Source organism: Galeopterus variegatus, unplaced genomic scaffold (genome assembly GCF_000696425.1).
Source record: "Galeopterus variegatus unplaced genomic scaffold, G_variegatus-3.0.2 Scaffold27, whole genome shotgun sequence".
NCBI classification, from domain to species: domain Eukaryota; kingdom Metazoa; phylum Chordata; class Mammalia; order Dermoptera; family Cynocephalidae; genus Galeopterus; species Galeopterus variegatus.
In genome coordinates this window covers 1,025,623-1,041,920 of record NW_007726138.1, presented here as the reverse complement: position 1 = coordinate 1,041,920, position 16,298 = coordinate 1,025,623, and the positions used below count along the sequence as shown (strand labels likewise).

The window sequence follows — 16,298 nt, the reverse complement described above, 5'->3', positions numbered from 1 at the left end:
CAGATCCTAAAGGGCAGACTTCCCTCTCCTCAGCTCAAATTTCCAGAACCAAACTATGTCTAGCTCTAGTTTCCACCTGACTCTAGTATAGAAGGGGTTCTCTGGCCATGGTTTGTAGGGTGCTGAGGGTTCCACACCATGTAGCACCAAGGCTACATGGTGTGGAGCACGCCACTGGGAGTGCCACCATCCCTCTGGGGTTGGCCTGCCTTTGTCACCTTCTGTTTTTCAAGTTATGTCCAGTGTCCAGCCTCGTTATGTTGTCCACCCCAACTGTGGTAACAAGTAATACACTGTTAAAAAAAAAAAAGAAAAAAAGGTGAGAGAAGCATGGTGGGTGATATATCTAATTTCAAAGTAATGTAGTAAACAATATTATTTTTAATATATTCCATAGAGATGACTTTCCACCCAAACTTTTGCAATTTGTTCTCTAGACAACTGGGACTGGACCTGGTGCCCAGGAAGGAGTATGCGATGGTGGATCCGGAGGACATCAGCATTACTGAGCTCTACCGATTGGTAGGTACAGGAAACCTTGGCTTACTGGTTTCCTGCTAATTTTGTGGTTTCCATGGCATTCTTCATACTTGCTTGATTTTTTAAGAATGGGATGCTCCCAGTTTAATTTGGAGAGAGTAAAGGGAATTGAGAGTTGAGGTGACCATGCCCCAGGTATAGTACTGAGGCACTTTCCCTGTCTCAGAATGATGCAGTGTTCTCCAGTGAGCCCTCAACTCCCAGGCACAAGGAAGTCCATTCAAAGAAGTTGTCAGTTCTTTTGCAAACCTTTTCATTTTTCTGCCTAGTCCAGTGAAATGCTTACAGGTCACACATATTAATCTGTTGGGTTTTAGGACAACTTTATAACTAACAGTATTAGTCATTGCTCCCCAATATGTCAGCCCTCCTCCCAGCCCCCGTTATCACCATCTACACCACCTCCAAAAGTGTCTCCTTCTTGGTTTTCAACTGTTGGTCTCACACCCACCCTGGCCAGACTCCAATCCATTCCTAAGTGCTTAAGCCTGTTAGTAATCCTAAAATATTGGATCATATTGCTCATCATGGCTTCACCTATGACTTGAGTTCTTTTCTAGTTACATAGTAGGTTAACGTCCAATTTTTTTTTTGCTTGGCACCTAAGTTGCCCCAATCTGGTCCAATCTGTCTTGTTTTTAGTCTTGTAATGTTAAATACTAGTATAAAATTTACCTAATTTTTTATATTTAAGCTTTTTTAAAACCCCCAAATCGGAGGAGAAGGTGGTTGGAAAGGACTTTCAAATGCCATTACTCCAAGCATAATTTTACTTTGATCTTGTACTACTGCATCTTACTAATGTTCCTAGGAGGAGTGCTTATCAGAAAAATAGTAGACTCTTTTTTGAAAGATCTTGCCTCTTTTGGGGTTGCTTTCCAAGCTTGCACTATTTTTCCAAGGATAATGGGATATTCTTAGCCTGAAGATTATCTGTATCTGAAAAATGGGGGGAAAAATCCATCAGTAAGTCCATTGGAGATTAAGTTTGATTTGAGGAGGCAGTTCTTAATATTGCTTTCAATTTTTGTCTTAGTCATCAATCTGTTCAGATTGTCTACACTTCATTGTCTCAGTTGGAATGAATTCTGTTTTTGTAGAGGACTTCCTTTACTGTGCATTGAACTTCTTGGGAGTGATATTGATTATTGTATGCCTTTATGACACCAGTGCTAAGCAGAGTGTCTGGCACATAGCAGAAACCAAGTTAAAGGTCAGAGGGAGGTGAAGAAAGAATAGATAAGAATATTCCAAGTTAAAGTTATCATTACTTCTTGGTTTATATAACAAATATAATCTGTATAGTTCATTTGTCAGACACATCCTCTAATGTGACATCTTTATTGTTGTTAGTTTAACTCATTGAGCATCATATTCTGTCTCTCACTTTTGAAAAAAATCTCAGTTTTTAGATTCTTCAGGGTATACAGTGTCTTCTGCTACCTTTGTTATGCTCAAGATAATCTGTACAGTGCTTTGTGCTTAATAAACATTCAGTCAGTGTTTTAAAGGTCACTATGGTATTATGAAAAGATCATGGATTGTGGCTCCAAACAACTAGATTTGCAGTCCATCACTTCCTTTTACCAGCTCTGTGATCTTGGATTTATTATTTAATCTCTCAGAGCCTCAGTTTCTTCATCTCCTGTATGGGGAAATAATTCTTCTTATGTTTCTTATGAAGATTAAATAAGAAACACATGTAAAATGCCTTTCCTTGATAGGTACTATTTGCCAAATGCCTAAGAATTGAGTCGATTTTTCATTCCTTTCTCATCTTTATTTTATATACATATTAGACAGGCAACATGACAAGAATAATTGATTACTTTATATGCTAAATCTCAGGACTAGATTTGGTTGTATCTAATGAAATAAATAAATAATAGAAGCTTAGTCATGATAGAAATTTATTTCTCAAAATAAGCAGTCTAGAAGCAAGAAGTTCTGGGTTTACTTGTGGTGTCATGGTGTGAAAAGGGATGTAGGCCCTTATTTTTCTGCTATGCGTGCGTGCATGGCTTCCATTATCAAGGACACCTCAAAGTATAGTGTAGCTGCAAGAGCTCTAGCCATTGCATCTGCAGTCCAGACAATAGGAAGGAGAAAGATTCCTCTCAGTTAATTAAACTACTTTAACAAACCTTCCTGGAAATAGCAGACAACACTAACATTTACATTTCATTGGCAGAGCATAGTCACATTCCCAATATTTAACTGGGGATGTCAAACATTTGATAAGCACCATACCGGCCAGCTGCCCTCCCCGCCCCCACCCCCCCCCCAAAAATGTTTAGAAACGAATAATGTCTGACAGAAGTACATTTTATTTCGATTTTCAGTTTTGCGTGTATGTAATTTTGTGTCTATTCTTTTCATTTTACATAATATAGGGGGTGCCAAATTGAATTCACCATTTTCAACATTCCATTTTATTGGTAGTGGCTGCCAGAAGTGCCACTGAGATGTTGAGAAGATTCTGGGATCTCATCTATTCTCTGATTAGCAGTGTCTTCTATTGGTAGGAAAGACAGGAAGGGGTATTTTAATATTTTGCAGCTCAGATTCTAGTTCAAAGACTTCATTTTACAGATAAGGAAAATAAAGCATTGTGATTTTATATGAAAACTTCATTTCTCCTCAGTAGTGGTTGCATTTCACTTTTTCTAAAGCAAACATAATAGCCCAAGAAAAACCCAAGTGATTATAAGCTTCAGAAGGACATGACCTCTTCAAGGCAGCTTCTTTTCCAAATTTCTGTTTGTATCCTCACCTAGCAACTATCAGATTTTCTGTAGCTCTGGTCTTTTTTTCTGTGCAACAGAAAAGTGACTACTGATTTCACCAGGAAGAGTTGGGAGGCACCATCACCAATCCTCTGTTGTTGCCATTGTTGTTTGGCAATTTGTTGTCACTTCTGGACCCAGGACTACATCATAGAGGAAGTGAAATGCCCCAACAAATGAAGTTTAATTGTTGCCGCTTCTCTTCTTGTACTTCTTTTTTCTCAGTGTCATATTTGAAACACAAGTGTGTCCATCTTACTGAATTTGTATTGCATCATTAGAAAAAAAGTCTTGTTTTAGGTTTTTGATAGCCGTGTTAGCAGATCTTTCTCACCTGATTGTGGTCATCTAAGCAGTAAAAGTGCTAAAGTGCTCAACCTTACAGTGTTAACATATGTCCACTTAGAAAGTTTGATTTTGTGCCAAAGGTTGGATATCAATCCTTCTATAAATAAAGAAGCTTATGAAGCCAGATTGTCTGGTTATTTGTGCCTGCAGAGTATCTTTCTAGGAAGCTTTTGTGGTTTTATAAGATTGTGCTATCTGCTTGCTTTGCAATCCTTAGTTGGTTATATCAGTGGTTCTCAAATGGAAAACTGGTTTCCAGAGGCAATTCTGCCCCAGGGGACACCTGCCATTGTCTGGAGGCATTTTCAGTTGCCACTATGGGGTGGTGAGGGAGAGGTGCTACTGGCATCCCAAGGGTAGAGGCCAGGAAATGCTGCTACAAAGCCCAGGACAGCCCCCACAACAAAGAAATATCCAGCCAAAATTGTCAACGGTTTCTTAGCTGAGGTTAAAAAACGCTGGTGTACACAATTTATCCAATAATTAATGCATTATGAGTTTTAAAATTTTGAGTCAGTTAAATAAATATTTGGGATGAATCTGTTTCTTCTCCTCATCAAACGTCTAGTTAAACTGTAGGCACATTTAGAGTAACTGGTAGGTACCTTTGTAACCATAAATTATTTCAGGATGGATTTTTGTCTCTGTGTTATAACTAACAAATTATAGCTGTTAAAGTGTGAACATGCCTTTTTAATTTTGTTATTGCAATAATATTTTCACAGATATTTTAAGCAGTTCCCCAAAGTAGTGAATTATCAAGAGATAAGCAAGTAATCATAACCTACTTAAGTCTAAATTTGTCCCAGACCTGGAAGAATGACGAGTAAGAGAAGATTTCAGTACCAGAGAGTGCCAGATGTGAGGGCCCATGTCACACGAACAAAGGGTAGAATCAGGCAGGCTTATTATTAGTATGCATTCAAAGACCAAAGGGTCCAAGGCAATAATTATTGAAAAAATGCAACAATACGTTTTTTGGTTTGCTGTGATTTGCATATCTCTGCCTATGATCTTAATTAGTGATTCTTAACCCTCATTCCCCATTAGAATCACCGGAGACCTTTTAAAACTACCACTCTCTGATCTCCCATCCCCTAGAAATACTAATTTAATTATCCTGGGATAGGACCTGGGCATAAGTATTTTTTAAAGGCTCTCTTGGGGACTCTAAAATGCAGCCACAGTTGAGAACCACTGATCTAGATATATTGGCTTCTTTGCATGAGTAAGGGAGCTAATTTTTTCCCTCGGTTCTTAGTGAATGTCATGATTGATGCTGGGAACTTTGCACTGTTTGACATAAAGAGCAGATACCTCCTTAAGTTCAGTATTTTTCATGAGGTTTTTACATCTGTTTTTCCAGCTCTGGCTTTTAGTAGTCATTTCTTCACAGTAGCTTGTGTGGTGTTACCCTTTAAGTAAACATGTTGAACTTTTAAGGAAATTAGTAAATAAGTTAGCAATTCCAGGGGAAAAAAGCTTCTTTGTGAGTTAAAAAGCGATAGTTTCATGAACGTATGATGCTTCTTTTGCCATAATAAGAATTTTAAAAGCACAAAATAGAGCAACCTTCACAGAAAACAAGGCAGAATTATGCTTTTTTTCTACAGTTAGAATATTTCTCTCCAAGAATCCCTTTCTAGTAATTATGGCCAACACATAGCACAATGCTGAGGTCCACTTTTTAAAAACTACCTACTTTCCACTTTTATAGTGACGTGTGCCTGTTGAATATACAGTAATTATAGACACATTTGGGTTCATTACATTTTTTTCACCCTTTACTTTTCAAGTAGTTAAAATAAAAGTTAAGAGCATGAAAAAAAAAACTGGTGATTTTATGCTGTTGTATTTACAATTGTAGATTTAGATGACATTTTGACTTCAAAAGTTGGTTAGTCATTCAGTAGTTATTGAACTCTACTTAGAAGCTTAAAAAGATGGCTCATGTAGAAATGGGGTGATGCACATTAACCTCCAACAAAGGCTATGGCTCCTTTACCATGGAGTTATAATCCCTGAACTGTATGGTTTTTATTGTCCAGTGATCCAAAAGAGGTGGCTTCATTAGTAGTTTCTGTTATGAAAGTGATAATCCTCCACATTCTTAGCACCTGCAGTCTTATTCTGAATCATTTCTACTTAGAGTGTGGTCCAAGCATGGTCACTGGCTGGACCATGAACTGTTGGCAACCGGTCCAAGTACAAAAATGGCAAGTAAGTTATTAGAACCTTTATAACATTTTACATTGCAATGGCATTTTTATTGTATTTTATAAAAGTTTCAGTCTTCAGTAGATTAGGGGGAGAAACAATCTTAGTCCCTCACTGCAAGCAGTTTGAGGATTTCGCCCTAGATAGTGCATAATTCCTGCTCCCTCTTTATCTCTCAGCTGAAGAGGTCACTTCCCAGTAAACTTCATATGACTTCCCAGACTCACCTCCAATCCCCCTTTCCGTACTTTCATCATAATCTAGTTCTTCCGTCCATTCATCACAGTTGCAGTGTTATGTGTATATGTGTGACAATTTCGTGGATATCCTCCTCTTAGTAGATGGAAGCCCCACAAAAGTATGGACTATTTCTGTTTCTACTCATCATTGCATTCCCAGTGCTTGGCACACAGTATATATTAACAAATGTGTGCTGAATGATCATGCCCATGTTCTTGTCACCCTTGAGTCTTTGGGTGATTCCTGTCCTCCCTCCACCTGTGGGAACTCTCCCTTCTGATCTTGCCTCCCCATTGTAGCCTCAGCTGGCTATACTGAGGACAGGGTGAGAGCTGGACACAGATGCTATTCCTACGTTTAGGCACCTTGCTGGCTTTCCTAGGTCTGTCTCCCTGTCGCTCCACAGCAAGTTAGAAACATTTTCTTGCTCTAGTGATAGAATATCATTTGCTATAGCCAGTCTCAGAAAACTACCACAATTTTGTTATTTAATTTAAAAGAACTTTTAGTTATAAGAAATGAGAAGTTATAGCTACATTGTTCAGCCACCATCAGTGCAGTGATCAGTGAGATATAATTTAGTCTGCTTTTTTTGCAAGATGACTAATAATTTGTTCTCATCCTGGGAGTTGATAAGAGAGCAACAGAATCCTTTGAACCTCCTGCTTCCTGAATCTACTAAGTGAGTTGGTATCATTTTAACATTAATAATTTTAAAAAGTCTTAAAGCAAGATTTTTTGATGATCTACAAACTAATAGTTTTTTATTTTAGAAGGTGGAAGAAAAGTTGGAATTTGACATTCAATCAGATACTGAATTCACAGTGAAAACAAATTATAGAGTACAACCTCATAATCACATTGTAGCTAACTAGTTTGTTGAGTCCCATTATTTTCTTCAGTCCATGCTGATTGTGTTTGTGTTGGGGCGTGCCATTCAGATGGAACATCGACATCGGAAGAAAGACACCCCAGTTCAGGCCAGCAGTCACCACCTTTTTGTCCAGATGAAGAGCCTCATGTGCTCCAACCTGGGAGAGGAGCTGGAGGTCATCTTCTCACTGTTTGACAGTAAAGAGAATCGACCGATCAGGTAACCACACATGGAGATATGACCTGAATTTCTTAACGTTAAAATGGTGGATATTTGCGATTGGCAAGCTTTAATATATATATCTGATCCTGTACGCTTTTACTCTCTCAGCCTCAATTTTCTTATCTGTAGAACTCTGAGTTTTTAAGCTGCCTATTTCTGGATGTTTCCATGAGAGCTAGATGGCATGATGCATGTAGAATTCTTTGAAAAACTCAAAAGGGCTATAGAATCATAATAATTGTTATTAAATTTAAGTATGGCATTGATGCAAAGTCTGTTATTTGTTTTAGTTATTTTGTAATGATAATGGAAGGAAGATATAGTTTCTCTAGAGTCTGATGTTTGTTTGCTTTGCAAGGTCAACACATTGTATCTTTCAAATTTTCAGTAAACAATTACATTATTTTTATCCTGTTTGGATCAAATGATATTAAGAGAAGTAAAATACTTGGAAACTTTCCCACTAAAGTTTCAGAGTTGTGAAATGACAAACAGTTTTCACATATTTTTTTCTTTCTCAGTTCTCTGAGTCTTACCTGTTGCAGTTCTCTTACAGCGTATTAGTCCATTTCTGTTGCTTCTAACACAATACCTGAAACTGGGGGATTTAGAAAGTAAATGAAATATATTGCTTACAATTTCAGAGGCTGGAAATCCACCAGGGAACACATTTGGTGAATGCCTTGGTGGTGGTGAGAGTGACCCAGGAGTCTCACATGACAGAAAAATGGCAGAGCAAAGAGGGAAACTAACCTCATTCACTCTCCTTTTAAAGACATCCAAGTCATGCCCATGACCACTATTTTTAATCCATTCACTACAGTGTGGTCCTACAATTTAATCATCTCTTCAAGGCCCCACCTTTCAATTACGGTAATAGGATTTCCCACCCTCTTAAAGCTGTCACAGTGAGGGTCAAGTTTTGGGAGGACATTCAATCCAAGGCATATGTCAAGCTTTCAATATTTAGGAAAAAACTTATAGTGGATGTTTTTATTATGTTAACTCTTATTGAAATATTTTGTTTTAAAATTTTTAATATTTTAAAGTTGAGCACAAAACACACCATCTTTTAAATTAAAAATTCTACATTTAAATTAAGAATTAAAATTGAATCACAGATCACACATAATGACCCAACTATACCATGCTTTTAAAAAAAAGTACTTATTAAAATAAATGCTGACAATTTTAAGCATTACTGAGCCACATACTATGTATTGTTTTATTAACATAAAATAATCTTGGAGTATTTTGTTTCCTGGTAAAATAGATTTCTTTTTCTAGGAAATATATGTGAAGTTTATTTTTAATGCATTTTTACCCATAAAATCTTTGGTGAATTAATTTATGTGTTAGTTATTATCTACTAGAAGTGTACTTATTTCTTGACAGTGGACTGTGTCCATAGAATTTAGAAGATGGTGTTTTTGTGCAGCTAGGACAGAATTTATGAGGTGTGGAAATAATAATGGTAATACAGTTTCAAAATCTACTTTATACATTGTTGGAGGAAATGAATCAGTGTGTTAGAAGACCTTTCTCCCTTTACAAATCAGCACTACTAAAAAGGGAAGTTAAAGGTGTGAAAAATGGATCCAAGTTACAGCTCAGCCCTTGCTTTAGAAATGTGACAGATTTGGGCCGGCCCGGTGGCGCACTGCTACAGTGTGCCGCTTGGGAGCGTGGTGGCGCTCCCGCCGAGGGTTCGGATCCCACATACAGACCGGCCGCTCACTGGCTGAGCGAGGTGTGGGCGCAACACCAAGGGTTGCGATCCCGTTGCCGGTCCCGGTCTGGTACGGGCGCGACACTGAGGGTTGCGATCCGCTGCCGGTCACGAAAAAAGACAAAAAGGAAAAAAAAAGAAATGTGACAGATTATTTAGAGAAAGATAATATCTACTAATATATTGAACTGTGTCTGGTTCATGGGTGGTTTAGTTTAACAAAATTTCATAACGTTGTCTATATGATCTATGGTCTCTTTAATACATTTAGCAGACTGTATGGAATGTAGAAGGGAGAAATGAGGTCACTCTTTCGCTCACTCCAATTAAGCTAACGTTTTTGAGGAATACCAATTCTTCTTTGCCACTAATGTTCAAACTGCATTAACATAGGATTATATTAATTTAGGATTAATATTAGCTTGTCTCTGAGTTTTGTCTTGTTATAAACACTTTCAAATTTTCTAAAATGTTCTATTTAGGTGTCGAGCTCCATAGTTCCCCTTATTTTATTCCTATTTACTTGGCAAAAGTAGGAAAATAACCTGGGTGCAAGATCCCCAAAGTATTGGCTTTTGACTAGGAGCTGGGCCTTTATTCTGGTCTGTAATGTGGTTGGGTTAGCTGCCTGCCTTCTGCACCCTCCTGCCTCCCTCCCTGTCCCCTTCTCTTTATCGCCTTCTCCCTCTCCCTTTCCCCTCCTGTTCCCCTTTCCTCCTCATCCCTTCTCACTTTCTCTTCCTCTCTGCCACACACACACACCCACACACACACACACACCCCCACACACGCACACGCACGCACGCACACAAGTCATTGGCCAGAGGATGAATAAGAATCACAATACTTGCTTGCTAGATGTTTGGAACAATCCCAGATTTCTATTTTCTTGATGTTTCTGAGGCCCCAGGCAGCACAGATATTGCTTTCTTTTAGGGAGTGTTCACACCTTGTCATGAATAGGTTTGGTTCTAACTGCCAGTAACATAGGGTGGTGCCACTGTCCCTTTGTGAAGAGGCCATAGGATGTGCAGATCTGAAGACTGGGCTTGATTCCTGTCTCCTCAGTTGGAGGTGACACCGCAGCTCTGACCTCTGCACTTACCTTTATCTTTTCCTTCATTTCAGAACTGCTAATGGTTCTTGCTTCCTTCATTTCCCCTGGCATAGCTAATGAGTGTAAAGTGTTTGCATCTCTTCAGAAAAAAGTATTGTAAATGTAAGATACGATTTTATGGCATTGTTATGTTTCCTCTTATGTGTGCGTGTTTTAAAATTATCATGTATTTCTTTTTTTTCTAACTTTTTATTTTAGGAAGTTTCAAACATATAAAAATGTAGAATAGTGTATGTAAGGCACCCTCATGCACCCACCACCAGCTTCAACAATTATCAACCCTGGGCTGATCTTGTTTTGACTACATCCCTTTCCAACCCTCCACTTTGCCCCCAGATTATTTTGAGGCAAATCTCTGACTTCATATCATTTTCAAGTATAGATAATTTAGGGTATATCTCTAAGAAAGGGGACTCTAAAGAAATTACCACCTAAAAAATAAATATTTTCTTAACATCATCAAATATCCATTTCCCATCAGTATTCAGATTTCCTGTTTTACAAATTGTTCAAATCAAGATCCAGATAAGGTTCATATATTGTAGCTGGTTGATGAGTCTTATAAGTCACATTTCAGCTATAGCTTCCCTCTCCCTCTTAAATTCCTTGTAATTTATTTGTTGAAGAAATGGGGTCATTTATTTCTTTTTGAGAGTTCGAAGACTAATTCCAAACAATGAAAACCAGTGAACAAAAGATGATATAGTTAAGTGAATGCTTCTGCTGCTGAATAGGATCATCAGTGCTGTAATTTACAAAAAACATAAAATGCAATCTAAATATAATCATTATGGCATTGTCCTGACCATTGATCACAGGAAATTACCTTGTCTAGGTACAGGTGGAGGGGCTCACATATGTGAAACCTGGAGAGGAACAATTAAGAACGGAGGATGTTTATTTCTCTCATGAGGCAGATACTAGTTAGGACTTTTTTTTTTCCTCTTTAATTTCCCCTTTTAAAAAGCAAAGAGCAAGCATGTCAAACTGGTTGAAAGTTTATGGTTTCCACAGCCCACAAGGTTATAGCTGGGAAAAGCAGGAAATCAGTTCCCTGTGTATCTTCTGAATTTTATTTTATTATATTCATTTCATAATACTTACCACGTGCCAGGCACTGCTCTTAGCTCTTTTAAAAATATTAACTTATTTGGCTCTTGTAACAATCCTATGAGATAGGTACTATTAATATCCCCATTTTTATAGATGAGGAAACTGAGGCACAGAGAGATTAACAACTTGCCCAAGGTCATACAGCTGGTATATGGTGAAGCTGGTATCTTAACATGGCTACCCCTATACAGAAATCTGTATTCTTTTTTTTTTTTTTAACATTTATTTATACATATTTGTGGGGTGCAGTGTTGTTTCAATGCATGCGTATACTATACATTGGTTCACTTAGAGCAGATAACATAGTTTTGCTAAACATCAGCAATACAGCAATGTGTAAAACTGATGGAAACCCTTGTCTTAATGGAGCTTAACTTTAAAAAAAATCTGCTTTTTTTTGTAATTTTAACATTTACTTGTACAAATTTGTGGGATACAATTTGTTGTTTCAATACATGCATGTCCTATGCATTGATTCACTTAGAGTTAACAGCATAGTTTTATACTCATTAGTCCCTACTGCCCCTTTCTCTCAGCCCCCCTCCCCTCCTGGCCTCTGCTAACCATTATTATTCTACTGCATACTTATACGAGAACCACTTTTTTTTTTTTAGATTTTACTTATGAGTAAGATCATGCAATATGTGTCTTTCTATGCCTGGCTTATTTTAGTTATCATGATGGTCTCCAGTTCCATCCATGTTGCTGGAAATGGCAATATTTTTTTTTTATTTTAGTAGCTGAATAGTATTCAATTGTGTATATATACCACAGTTTCTTTATTCATCCCTTGATTGGCATTTAAGTTGATTTCATCTCTTGGCTATTGTGAATAGTTCTGTGATGAATATGGGAGTGCAGGTGTCCTTTTGATCTCTTGATTTCATTTCCTTTGGATATGTACCTAGTAGTGGGATAGTCGAGTTGTAAGGTAGATCTATTTTTAGTTCTCTGGGGAACCTCCACACTGTTTTCCACAATGGCTGTACCCATTTACATTCTCACCAACAATGTAGGAGAGTTCCCTATTCTCTGCATACTCATCAGCATTTGTTATTTTTTGTCCTTTTAATAATAGCCATTCCTACCAGACTAAGTTGTCCATGCCTTTATAGCTTTGTTCAAAAAAGTGCTTCCCATTCCCATTTCATGTAGTGTTTCCTCCATGTTTTATTCTAGTAATTTCATAATTTAAGGGTCTTAAATTTAGGTCTCTAAACCATTTTGAGTTGATTTGTGTGTATGGTGAGAAATAGGGGTCTAGTTTCAATCTTGTGCTTATGGATATCCAGTTTTTGCAGCACCATTTATTGAAGAGGCTGTCCTTTCCCTGCTGTGTGTTCGTGGCACCTTTGTCAAAAATCACTTGGCTGTAGATGCATGGGTTTATTTCTTGGCTTTTTATTCTGGTCACTTCGTCTTTTCTTATGCCAGTACTGTGCTGTTTTGGTTACTATATCTTTATAGTATGTTTTGAGGTCAGGTAGTGTGATGTCTCCAACTTTGTTCGTTTTGTTTAAAATTGCGTTGGCTATATGAGGTTTTTTGTGGTTCAGTACAAATTATAAAATTGTTTTCTCTATTTCTGTGAAGAATGTCATTGGTGTTTTGATAGCAATTGCATTGAATCTGTGGATTGCTTTGGGTAATATGGGCATTTTGATGGTACTGATTTTTCCTATCCATGAACCAGGTACATCTTTCCATTTATTTGTGTCCTCTATAATTTTTTTCACCAGTGTTTTATAGTTTTCATTGTAGATGTTCACTTCCTTGGTTAAATTTATTCCTAGGTATTTCATTTTTTGGTAGCTACTTTGAATGGGGTTCCTTTCTTGATTTCTTCTTCAGATATTTGTTATTGAAGTACAGGACTGCTACTGATTTTTTGTGTGTTGATTTTGTATCCTGCCACTTTGCTAAATTCATTTATTAGTTCTAGTAATTTTTTTGGTGGAGTCTTTAGGGTTTTCTATGTATAGGATCATGTCATCTGCAAATAGGAATAGTTTGACTTCCTCCTTTCTGATTTGAATGCCCTTTATTGTTTTCTTTTGCCTTATTGTTCTGGCCAGAACTTCCAGTACTGTGTTGAATAAGAGTGGGAAAAGTTGGCATCCTTGTCTTGTTCCAGATCTTAGAGGAAAAGACTTCAATTTTTTTGTCTGTTTAGTATGATATTTGCTGTGAGTTAGTTGTATATGGCCTTTATTGTGTTGAGGTACATTCCTTCTATACATAATTTGTTGAGTGTTTTTTTTTTTTTTATCTTGAAGGGATGTTGGATTTTATGAACATGCAGACTTATTTTCTGCATATGGTTGTATGGGTTTTTTTTTTTTTCTTCATTATGTGATGTATCACCTTTATTGATTTGTGTATGTTGAACCATGCTTGCATCCCTGGGATGAATTCCACTTGATCATGATGAATGATACTTTTGATGTGTTGTTGGATACAACTTGCTAGTATTTTAATGAGGATTTTCCATCCGTGTTCACTAGGGATATTGGTCTGTGGTTTTCTTTTTCTGTTTTGTCTTTTTCTGGTTTTGATATGAGGATAATGCTGGCCTCATAGAATGAGTTTGGAAATATTCCCTCCTCTTCCATTTTTCAGGAACATTTGAAAAGAATTGGTATTAGTTTATCTGTAAATGTTCGGTGTAATTTGGCAGTGAAGCTCTCTGGTCCCGGGGTTTTCTTTGTTGGGAGACTTTTAACTACCACTTCAATCTGATTACTCATTATTGGTCTTTTTAGGTTTTCCAATTCTTCCTGGTGTGTCTTGGAATTTATCCATTTCTTCTAGGTTTTCCAGTTTGTTTGCATATAGTTGTTCATAATAGTCTCATGATCCTTTGAATTGTGGAGGTATCAGTTGTAATGTCTCCTTTTTCATTTCTGATTTTATTTATTGAGTCTTCTCTCTTTTTTTCTTCATTAGTCTAGCTATAGGTTTATCGATTTTGTTTATCTTTTCAAAAAACCAACTCTGTGTTTCATTGATTTTTTTTGTATTTTCTTAACTCTAATTTATTTATTTCTCCCCTGATCTTTTTTATTTCTCTCCTTCTACTGATTTGGGGTCTGGTTTGTTATTGTTTTTCTGGTTTCTTGAGGTATAACATTAGGTTGTTTATTTAAAGTCTTTCTATCTACTTTTTTGAAGTGGGCATTTATTGTTACAAATTTCCCCCTTAGAACTGCTTTTGCTATATCCCATAGGTTCTGGTATGTTGTATTTTTATTTTCATTTTATTATATTCATTTAACACACACTTACATAATTCTCCAGGAATTTTTTAATTTCCTTTTTGATTTCTTCTTTGACCCAGTCACGGTTTAGGAGCACGTTATGTAATTTCTGTTTTTGTTCTATTTCCAATGTCCTTGCTGTTATCAGTTTTCAGTTTTATTCTATTGTAATAGGACAAAATAGTTGGTATGATTTCAGTTTTGAAAAATTGGCTGAGACTTATTTTGTGACCTCATACTCAAGAGAATGTTCCATGTGCTGCTGAGAAAAATGTATATTCTGCAGCTGTTGGATGAAATATTCTATAAATGCTTGTTAGGTCTAATTGGTCTAGAGTGAAAATTAACTCATGTTTCTTGGTTAATTTACTGTCTGGATGATTGTCCTTTGCTGAATGGAGGGCATTAAAGTTCCCAACTATTATTGTGTTGGAATCTAATTCTCCCATTAGGTCTAGTAGTATTTGCTTTATATATCTGGGTGCTCTCATATTGGGTGTGTATATATTCAGAATTGTTATATCATCTTGTTGAATGATCCCTTATCGTTATGTAATGACCTTTTTTTATTCTCCTTGGCTTGAAGTCTATTTTATCTGATAAAGGGAAAGCTGCTACTCCTTTTTTTTTTTTTTTTTTGATTCCCGTTTGCATGAAATATCTTTATCCATCCCTTCACTTTCAGTCAATGTGTGTCCTTATAGGTGAAATGAGTTTCTTGTAGGCAGCATCTTGTTGTTTTATAATCCATTCAGCCACTTTGTGTCTTTTAATTGGGGAGTTTAATCCATTAACATTTAGAGTTATTATTGACAGATAGGGACTTGTTACTGCTGTTTCATTCCTTTTTTCCTGGTTGTTGTATAGACCCTTTTTTCTAGTGTTACTGTCTTTCTTTGTGATTAGGTGGTTTTCTCTAGTAGTATATTCTGATTTCTAGCTTTTTTTAAGTATGTCTAAGTTTTTGTGTTATGATTACCATGAAGCTTACAAAAACATGTTATTGTTATAACAATTATTTTAAATTAATAACAGCTTACCTTTGATAAGAATACAACAAAAAAACAAAGCCAACTTTACACGTTGACATCATTCCCCCTCACTTCTTGACATTTTGTTGTTTCAAGTTACATCTTTTAATATTATATTGCCTATCTCTTATATGGTTGTTGAGTTTGTTATTACTTTGTTGTGTTTATCCTTTAGTCTTCATAGTAAGTATGTAAAAGTGGTTTATTCACCACCTTTATAACATTACAGTATTCTGAGATTGTCTGTGTACTTACTTTAGTAGTGAGTTTTGTACCTTCAAATATTTCCTTGTTACACTTTCTTTTGTTTTTGTTTTTGGTGGCTGGCTGGTACAGGGATCTGAACCCTTGACCTTGGTATTATCAGCATCACACTCTAACCAGGTAAGCTAACCATCCAGCCCCTTGTTACACTTTAGCATCATCTTTTTCAACTTGAAGAACTCCCTTTAGCATTTCTTGTAAGGCAGGTCTCACGTTGATGAATTCTCTTAGCATTTGTTTGCCTGGGAAAGACTATTTCTTTCATATTCGAAAGTTAGTTTTGCTGGGTACAGAATTCTTGGTTGACATGTTTTTCCTTCAGCACTTTGAATATATAATAATACCACTCTCTCCTGTGCTATAGGATTTCTACTGAGAAATTGGCTTAGAGCTGTATTGGGGTTCCATTGAATATTATGTGTTTCTTTTCTCTTGCTGCTTTCAGTATTCTTTCCTTGTCTTTGATTTTAATAATTTATTATGTTGTGCCTTGGAGTGTTCCTCTTTGGATTAAATGTGATTGGTGACCTCTAAGTTCCCTGAACCTGGATGCTATCATC

The 16,298-nt window shown here is 36.7% G+C and overlaps 1 protein-coding gene across 3 annotated transcripts in view; it reads left to right on the top strand.

The window, feature by feature from the left end:
• The window catches only part of DOCK4 (dedicator of cytokinesis 4), a 444,210-nt gene that overhangs the window by 213,443 nt on the left and 214,469 nt on the right, over positions 1–16,298 (top strand). For all 3 annotated transcript variants that reach the window (XM_008569607.1, XM_008569604.1, XM_008569598.1), the window contains exons 7-8: positions 438–522; positions 7,073–7,224. In XM_008569607.1, the coding sequence (XP_008567829.1) occupies positions 438–522; positions 7,073–7,224 (237 nt within the window). The remainder of the gene's footprint in view (positions 1–437; positions 523–7,072; positions 7,225–16,298) is intronic.